This window comes from Limulus polyphemus, unplaced genomic scaffold (assembly GCF_000517525.1).
Source record: "Limulus polyphemus unplaced genomic scaffold, Limulus_polyphemus-2.1.2 Scaffold1565, whole genome shotgun sequence".
Lineage (NCBI taxonomy): Eukaryota > Metazoa > Arthropoda > Merostomata > Xiphosura > Limulidae > Limulus > Limulus polyphemus.
Genome location: NW_013667175.1, coordinates 198,623 through 208,390, shown reverse-complemented (window position 1 = coordinate 208,390; position 9,768 = coordinate 198,623). Strand labels below are relative to the sequence as shown.

General features: G+C 31.6%; 1 protein-coding gene across 1 annotated transcript; it reads left to right on the top strand.

Moving 5' to 3' along the window:
- The first annotated feature begins 2,322 nt into the window (after window positions 1-2,322).
- Window positions 2,323-7,649, top strand: LOC111086931. The gene is made up of 4 exons (XM_022391802.1): window positions 2,323-2,431; window positions 3,453-3,651; window positions 6,630-6,719; window positions 7,147-7,649. Exons 2-4 carry the CDS (start codon window positions 3,639-3,641, stop codon window positions 7,647-7,649), a joined length of 606 nt encoding a protein of 201 aa, XP_022247510.1. The 5' UTR covers window positions 2,323-2,431; window positions 3,453-3,638.
- Window positions 7,650-9,768: the final 2,119 nt, after the last annotated feature.

Below are 9,768 nucleotides of genomic sequence, written 5' to 3'. Positions count from 1 at the left end.
TCTAGTTTTACACTGCTAAATTAGGGACAGCTAGCGCAGATAGCTCTCGTGTAGCTTTGCGCGAAATTCCAAACAAACAAAAAATAACCGTGGCTTGTAGGAACGTTGCCATGGATATATACGTTTAATTTGAATATATGTATTTGTTTGTGGTGTAGTCATACCTTCTTCATGCCTTAGCTGTAGCACGAATTTCACCTCGCGTAACTGATACCATTACCTTCTCCTGATAGCAACTTTGTGAAATTTAAACTTCCCATTATAAGAGAAATTTGCATTGGGCATAAAGTTGAATAAAAAATTTTCTTCACATTCTCAGTATCATATTGTTGCGTCAGCGAGGTCACGTGACTAGTATCACGCCACCTCTTTCTAGAAATATCCTGTTCCTTCAAGAATGCCCTAGCATTTACTAGATATGTGTTAGTCTTGTATATATAAGACGTTCACAACGTGACGGGATAACAAGGTAATGAGTAATTGAACTGCAATCAGAGAGAATATTGTTAAGCACGTGAGAAGTTCGTTGAGAATTATAGCGTTTGTTACAGAGCGACTGTTGAAATTAAGTGTATCGTAAAGTTGTATTCGGAAAGAATAAACCAGTTTTACTTAAGAAAGGACTTGTGTCGCTAAAGTTTCGTCGGAACGAATTTACAGAAAATTAACTAACGAACAGAGACGTAACAGTATACTGTGTTGTTGGGCTTAGGACTTTTCTACAGTCCGTGACCTAGTTGGCGATAAATTCAATGATAAATGAACAGCACACACTCCACTTGTTTTCAAAATAATATATATATTCGTAACAAGTTAAACGTATGTACAACAAATTCTTTACATTTTAGAGACTATAGGCATGTCATAAACACTATATATAGTTCTTTTCTTCTTGTCAAAAGTCCACTTAGGCCTATTCAGTTGCTTTAGACTTTCAGTTGACAAACCGAACTATCTTCTCTATTACTATAGCACTAGTATTTTGTGTTGTGATTTACTTACAATTGTGCCACAAGTAACCGATAAATGTTTGGTCTTCTTTCTTCTAAATATCCTCTGTTCCTTTTGTCAAAAGTCCACTTAGGCCTATTCAGTTGCTTTAGAATTTCAGTTGACAAGCCGAACTACCTTTTTCTATTTCTATTGCTCTAGTATTCCATGTATAATTCACTTACTTTGCCTCGTTGAGTTACTGCAGTTGTATTCTGAACTTCGATACTCGTCTGCATTTCGTGTTTAGGCCTATTTCCAATAATCGTCTGTTTTTTGTCATAGTCCACACAGGCAGGTTCAACTGCTTTAAAACACCCTTTGGCGAGATAAATTTTTCTCTTAAAGTGTCAGAAAATTGTTCATCTCACTTTAACATACCAACACCAGGCTATCCATTCCTACGATGGTTAACTTTCGTTTTCTAACATTTTCTTTGGCCGCACTTCTACTTCCAGTCCTCTGTTTTCTCGTTTGCTCTGTCTGTTTTTTGTCAAAGTGCACTCAGACTGATTCAATTACTCTAGAACCATGCTTTGGCGGAATAAATTATTATTCTTTACACCTTTTCTGCTGTTAGTCTTAACATATTAAACGTTAGGCCTATGTTAATCGTTATGCCTATCACTTCTACAGTAGTTAACTTTCTCTTGGCCTTGACTTTACTCTCTTCTGCTGTTTTCTCTTGTCTCACACTATTTATATGTTTATCACTTACTCATCTGCCCGCCTGCTAGAAATATCTATATTCTCGACGACAATGTATTGCACGCGACATTGGATAGTCTCTACATAAATGTAACAACTACTTAGATAGATATCATAGACTGTTTTCAATATTACAAAACCTAAATAGGCTTTAGCTCTTCGGTAAAGTGGACTGTACGTCGTGCTAAATACATACCCTGTTGTTTGTGTTAAAATATAGATGGTTTTCAATACATTTCAAATTTGTTTTGATTATCTTTCTTTCATGAACTCAGTCAGATTCAGAAAATTCAGAATTATTCCGTAGAAAATATCTTGGATGAATATCTTGTTAATATGCGGGCCTATCTTATTCCCTTTTATGAACAATCAGTTTCATCTGAGAATACCACAATTTTATTGTTAGTGTTTCTTCTTCTTCTGTCACTCTTAGTAACAAAATCTATTATAATATACTTTGAAACATTTTACCTGGAAACAATAATTTATGTATAATTATATTACTTAGATTTTATTATCAAATAAGTGTCGTAAATGTTCAAAACTTTTGATGTATCATAGATAATGCCATACAATAGATGGCAGGCAAGTTTACTTTTCGAATTTGCATTATTTTTTAACAAATGTGACTGACACTGAGATTATTTCATACTCGGAGTCATATATTAAGAGTTAAGCTTTGTGAACTTACTTAATAAAATACCAGACTTTTGAGATTTATGATCCTGATAGTGTAAGTTGACACAAACTGAATTTTCTTATGTATTGATTTTAAAAGTTGAATTTAGTTAGCTTGAGAACATATTGTTAATTTTCGTTTAAGATTATTTGCACCAAGCGACCAGTAAATATACATTGTTTATCAATATCATGACATAAGTTACATCGATTACTGACGTAGGTTGATGTTGAGTATTACTATTAGTATTATAATATATATATATATATATATATATATATATTACGATATAGAAGTTGCATGATGAATAGTTGAGTGTATATCGTGTTTTTAATTTTATGTATGAGAAAAGAAAATCCATAATCACGATTATGTAACGTTTCTCTTTTTAGCCAATGTAATTTTTGTATCAAAACATGAAACTTGCTTATTGTATTAAAATTTAAAGTTTAAGCCTTATTCTACTTAATAAACAATATTTATTTTTATGAAGATTTCTCTGAAAGGTGTAATTAGAAAATAACATACCAAGTTTGCTCTTATTGTCACCAAGCATGTTATTCATTATTGTTAAATTGAGGAGGAAAAGTGAAATGATAGAATTTCTTTACCCACAAATACAAGTAACGAAAGTTTTATTCTGAAGGTTTTTGTTTTTCAGTCTCCATGTAACTTGTAAGAAATGCTGGGCATAAAGTTTAAGCTAAGATAGGTTCATAGAAAACGGAGTCTGTAGTGTTGTGTATTATGTGCCACTGCCAGTAATGTGTATTTGTGTGGTTACAAAAAAGCACACGGATATTTTTAATATTAATATCTTCACTTTAACAGCATCAAAGTTGGTAGAACTAGTGTTAGGCTAGTGTAGAAATAGAATCCAGACATGAAATAGACTTTTTAAATTAGCTAATACTTGTGTAAGTAAGGTGTGTATATATCATTTATTAATACCCCTAATGCCCCAATAGTCAAAAGTGACTTATCATTGGTAGTAACATATACAATCACTTAAAGCAAATGATTAATTACTTAGTTTATTATCATTATTATATACTAATTAGTGTATACCTTACAGTTTAGCTTTCAATCTACTTTTATCTTCAGGAAAGTCCCGAGAAAGACTACTTGTGAGAGGAGTTTGGAGTTGATGATGGGCCTTCCTTTGAGAAAGTTTTTTTCTGCTTTGCACTTGACTGGAGTGTCTGCCATTATGGTTTGAATCAACTTTTTGAATGGTTTGGGAGGGTATCGAAGTCTTCTGATGTATATGCTAGGTTGACTGAGTTTTTTTTTTTGAGTTAGGTGGTGTAGAATAATTATTTTTTTCTTTTCTTGCATATAAGTATCATATCTCATTATTTTAATATTATTCCATTTTCTTGTATGGTCCTCTCTGGTATGATGGGCTGTTGCAGATGGATTGATTTTACGGTCTTGGATTGCAACTATAGTGTGTGTGGTCTACACATATACAATCATCATCACCATTTTAACTTTTGTTTATTTGCAACTCAAACCATTTATAATAAATAACGCTTTTAAACTAATAAAGTATAAAATACCATTACGTAACGTTTTGGGGGCAAATATAACCGGAATGAGATAAATTCCAACAATCAAAACTAGCACAATTATAACCTAAATTTAAGGTGTTTAAATGGGTGAGATGTGAAGAAAGCAGTTTTTCTGAAGGAAAATTTTATCAGTTGTGTCATGTGGATTATTTTAGTGAAGTATGAGCCTTTGTATGTTTTTTTTATTATTTTGAAATACTACAAATTGAAAAAAAAAGTGTTTCATGTGGATATTATTTTAGTCTTTTTTTGCAAGACTTAATTTATAGAAGATAACCACGTGTGGTTTAATAATCAGATAAATCAAGTAAATCGTATACATTCTATTTTCAATAGAAAAATTTAAAATAATCGTACACTGATTTATTATTTAACAGAGAACTAAGGGCATTAGAAATACATCACAAATATGAAGAAATGGATCATTGTTGTATTTCAATGCCTTCTATTTATTAATATTTAAAGAGTATTATTTTTGCTATTTTTCATAGCTATATGCTTTTAGGAAGAGTAGTAATTTTATCATTTTTTAGTATACTAAGATTATATGTTTGCTGCTATTATTATTTCTTTGATCCTATAACACATTGAACTGTGAGTTGTATAAGAAATTTTATAAAACTGAATGCTGGGGTTCACATGTCCCTCAATTTTGACCCATCATCAAAGTGTCCATTTGAATGTGGAATACAAATGTGTATACAACTATTATGGAAAGTCCCTGCTTTGGTTTTGAATTCAATGATCATGGTTAACATATCAAATAAAGTGTCTCTCTCTCTCTCAATTCAAATATATTTCATTTTCATCTCCTATTTTAAACTAAACCTTAGAGTCTACTACTTATGTGTATTTCCAAAATCCCCATCAGTTAATTTGATTATAAGTTTATTTTGCTAAAGTTTCCCTATGGCCTGGTGGTTAGGGTGCTTGACTTGCAATCTGTGGGTCACTGGTTCGAATCTCCATCACTGAATATGCTCACTCTTTCAACCATGAGGGTGTTATAATGTTGCTGTCAATCCCACTATTCATTGTTAAAAAAGTAACCAAAGAGTTGACAGTGGGTGGTATTGACTAGTCTTAGAGACGGCTATTGCAGATAGCCAATAGTGTAGCTTTGTGGAAAATTCAAAACAAACAAACCAACCTAAAGCTTCCTAGCATAAATAATATGGAGGAAGCTACTGTAGATGTATAAACACCAAGTATGATTAGAAGGAGCAAGGCATGGTGTATAGTAAATGTGCTACTTTAATGTTATAATGTAGTTTTCATTTTGATTAACTTGTGTGTATGTATCAGAAATGGTTTTTTGTAAATGTGTGTTGTTAAATTTGTATTTTTAACCAAGTCTAGAAACTTGCTGTTGTATACCAGCACGTGACTTGTGTTAATCAAACAATAAAAGGTAACTACACTGAGTAGGTTTAATAGAGTATTAGATTATCTTCAGTAGAAAAAATTCTCACTGGTGACTCAAGCAAAAAAGTAAACATGTCACTGTGTCTCTTTCTTTTTACGTGACTAATCAAAGTGTCTTAGTTTTAGGGCGTTTTTGTCAGAAATTGATTACTGAATAACTTAACAAGTGGAAAAATCTCAAATTTAGTGTGCACAATGCTCTCAGAATGTTGTGGTATTCATTTACAGTTCAATAACTTGACAAAACACTGTAAATAATTTTCTGGCTGTAGAATATTAATCACTTAAATGTTGTAATGTTGAAGGTAATATTATTGTTTCTATTTATAACTGGTGATCGTGGAAGTTTCTCGCAATCAATGCTTGCTTATTTTATATCTGAAATTGAACCATCATCTGGTGTACCTCTGATACGTTGTCGTCTTCTGCATGAATAGTATGCTGGATAACAAGTCATCAGACAAGCAAGTTGTTAAAAGTTTTGGCCACGAGACCAGACAAGAAAATTGTGAGAAATTTTCACCATAATAATATTCGACATTACTTCTTCATTCTTCAATTGAGCCATCATATTTGTTACTTAATAAGATGTTTGTTTTTTATCACTCTTTATTTCAGTTAGTGACGGTTCAGAATTATTAGTAAACGTTGTTGCTGATAAGAAGTGCGTGCATGTAAAAAGTGATTAAATCTACGATATCTTGAATTTTGAACATTTCATCTTATTCTTTATCAGATTTTAATACTTGCTCTGTTTACTTACAGATTTCTCTGGAAAAACAAAGAATTGGAAAGATAATTCTAACGAGACAAATCTTTCCAATAAAGAACGCAAAGTTTTAGTAATCAGAGCGATCCTCGTGCTTTGTAGCAAAGATTCCAATGACCAGAAAAACATGGTGAAAGTTATTTGTTAAAAGCTATCAATTTGCATCAGTATGTTGTGATGTTGTTTGTGTCAGTGATTCATAACAAACTGGTTGTATGTGTTTCTAGGCCTTATGTTAGAATATAGATATTTTGTGATAATTTATGAATATTCCTTCCTCCACAAGATTGCTATGTGTATGCTTCAGAAACTTACATATTTTTCTTTTTTCTCAGATACTACATGTGTTTACTGCTGATTTTACAATTCAATGAAGTGGTTTTAGCTTTTAATTGATTATGAAACTAATTGTATATTAGTTAATATTGAACATGTGGTACCAAGTACGTATCAGTACAAGCCGGTTGTTTTTTTTTTTCTATAGTTTCTTGGACTGGAGGATTTGATGAACTTGGAAATGAAGATTTTCCAAAGGTCTTGCACGATAGTATCATCAAATACATCATAAGACGGGGTATGAAGATTCAGACATTTCTGAACGTGACTGGAATAACTCGAGAAATTCTTCATAGATATATTTATAGTCTCATTAGGACTAGAAAGACAAGACTCAGCAAAATCTTTAGTGAAGACCAAGAAGCAAACTTGATCAAATACAGAATAGAAAATCCATATGCAACACTCAGAGACCTTAAGGACTTCATTTTAAAAGACCATAATGTTTTTTCAAACATCAACTCCATCTCTCTGTCAACATTACACCAAGTACTAAAACAATATGGTCTAGTTAAATCTGCGAACTTGGAATTTCATGATAAAAACATGAGCATTTGAAACACAAAACCATGTAACTTATTGTGTCACTAATTTATTATCGTATCCCATAATGCTGAGTTAGAAAATACATAACAATGTGGCAGTTTCTTTTGTTTTACTTCTAGGGTACAGAAGAATAAAACCTAAGGTTCCTCAAGATCTTGGTAGCAGTCTTTTTGAAATGTATGATGATATTCCAAAAGCTGTTGGTGTGTCAGAGAAAACATACATGATGATAATCAACAGTTTTTTTGTGAATGGTAATGAAGCTAAAACTGTGGCAAGAGAAGTAAATGTGACGGAAGAATTAGTGAAGTCTGTTGTTTCTCTGCATTTGAAATATAATCTTCATGGAACTGGCAACCAGCAACCAAATTGTACTTCGCATAAACCTCGAAGAAACTCTAGTCAATCCATCAAGCTATCAGCCAAACAAGAAGAGTTATTGGTGCAGTACAAACGACAGAATACCAGGGTAACATTGAAGGACTTGCAGACGTTTGTCAGAGAAGACCGGGATACTTTTCCACAGATCACCGACATTGATTTGTCAACTTTGTATAATATTTTAAAAAAGCATGGAATTAACACTAGTAGAAGACATTACGAATTTCATACAAAGTTATAATCAAAGAAATGAGGTTAAAAGCCATGAGCAGCTGATTATCTTAGACATTCTTGATAAAGGTTTGAAACTTACAAACAATTTTAAGAGATACTTTCAATTTTTTTATTTTTTTTTTTATTGTAATTTCTCATGGTTTTCATTTTTTCCAAGAAATTTTTGAAATAATTTGCATGAAATGAAATATTTCTCTTAAAGCTCTACTCTTATACATTGGTAATATTTTTAGAAAGCAATAAAAAAGTTGAGTATCCTTTAGTGATGCAGTTACTGTTAAATGTGTGTATATGAAAAGTCTGTTTTGGAAAATAAAAAAACTGACTTTGTTCACACATTTTGTAACTGGAGAGTTTGATGTATCACACGCATGTTAGGGAAAAAGTTATAACTCTAATATTAGATTTAACTTGGTGCCAAATTGATTTGGGATTTGTAGGAGTGTGTTAACATTGCAAGGTTGTACAAACTTAGAAAAGGACAATGAACTCACCAGTGGCACTTTCACTTCGTATGTGCTCCCATTTCATGAAATGAAGTGTATTTTGTGAAGAAAACAGCAAAGTTAAAAAAAATATGCTTGTTACCCATTGCTATATTACTTAGTTTCTGTAGTGCATACTGAAGAAACTCCTCTTTCTTATTATAATGGTATTATTTTGGTAATTTGTTTGAAGAATTTTCAAGGTTGCATTAAGTTTTATTTTATTTTTATTTATTGACATACTGTTAGGGAGAGTTAAACAATATAATGTGTCAATAGTTTCTTTCTGACTTATTTTTAAAAAAAAGGTAAGGTAAACACCTGTTAGTATTCGTAGAAAAAACAAACAATCACAGGATGCAGTAGACTCGTGTGTGTAGTAGACGAAGATACGATTATATGTAATGTATGACACTTTAGCTTATGTTGTTGGCTGTTTAAAAATATTGTACTAAATTAAATGATGTTGTTTAATAATGTTTCCCGTATCCTTGATTAATTGTTTAAATTTTCTATTTGTGTGTTAGGATCATGTAGAATAGTGAACTGGAAAGCATTTGATGCTGGGGAATTTGTTTGTGTTTTCAATGAATCACTTAAGATTTATTGTTATACCACGAATGTATGGTAAATCAAAACTTTGCTTGTCTCGTGGTCAAACCATGCAACTGGATACTTAGTGTGAGAATGACATGATCGCATAATTTCTGATGTGGGTTTCCTCCTCTGGTGTATAGTATATTTCTTCAAGATGGTAGTTTACGTACTACATCACAGTAATGCAACCCTTATGGGGGCAAGTGAAGATAAATTTGATCCAAATTGTGATGTAAAGTCCCACGGACTGCCTTCCACAATATTTTAAACCATCTTTTGTTCATTTAAATTTCTTTCTCAATAATTCTTTGTTTCCACATTATGAAGAGAATTGTGTTTGTATTAAAAGTATCATAAGGTATTTTAATGAATTTCAGTGGTTAATCACGTTTTTAAACTGTTCAACGAACTCATTTCTACGTGTTTTTGTTTTTTCAGAGTAACTTTTTTTGTAAAGTGATTTATCTTCTATTTCATGAAGACATTGCAAAATAAGTCATCCGAGAAACTTAAGTTTTTGCATCTCAGCAGTAATAGTAAAGTGTTTTGAGGAGAAAGAATGAGTAACAGTTAGGGTTATTAGTTATTATTGTTTGAAAACTTAGTCTCTTGAGTTTAAGTTTATGATCTTATTTTACTTAACTTGTTGATAATGGTAATGTTTTTGTAAATTAAAATTAAAAATCAAGCTATCAGTTACTATACCAATTCTTTACTCGTGGAGTTACGAAGAAATGGTAAAATTCAAAATTGAACTATTAATTAGTATGTCAATTCTCCATTTATGAAGTAATATTTGCCAATTGTTTTTATTAAACAATGAATCCTTTTGTAATAACTAAAAGTTTTTCAAGTTAGGCAAATGACGTCACGGATGTGATAGGTTATAAAAATTAAAGGAGAGGTGCTATATTTTCCTTTAGAACTACACCATGGTGATTCTCAGTCAGTCTGTCATGCACATATTCAAAGGATTACATAAATGAAAAGCCAGTATTTTAAGACAGCATCATCAAGATGATCAGATTAATGTTAATATTTCTC

Excerpts from the sequence above, each read along its gene's own strand:
- LOC111086931 (XM_022391802.1), top strand. Across the intron at positions 6,720-7,146 it reads CAAATACATCATAAGACGGG|GGTACAGAAGAATAAAACCT; the intron begins GTATGAAGATTC and ends TTTTACTTCTAG.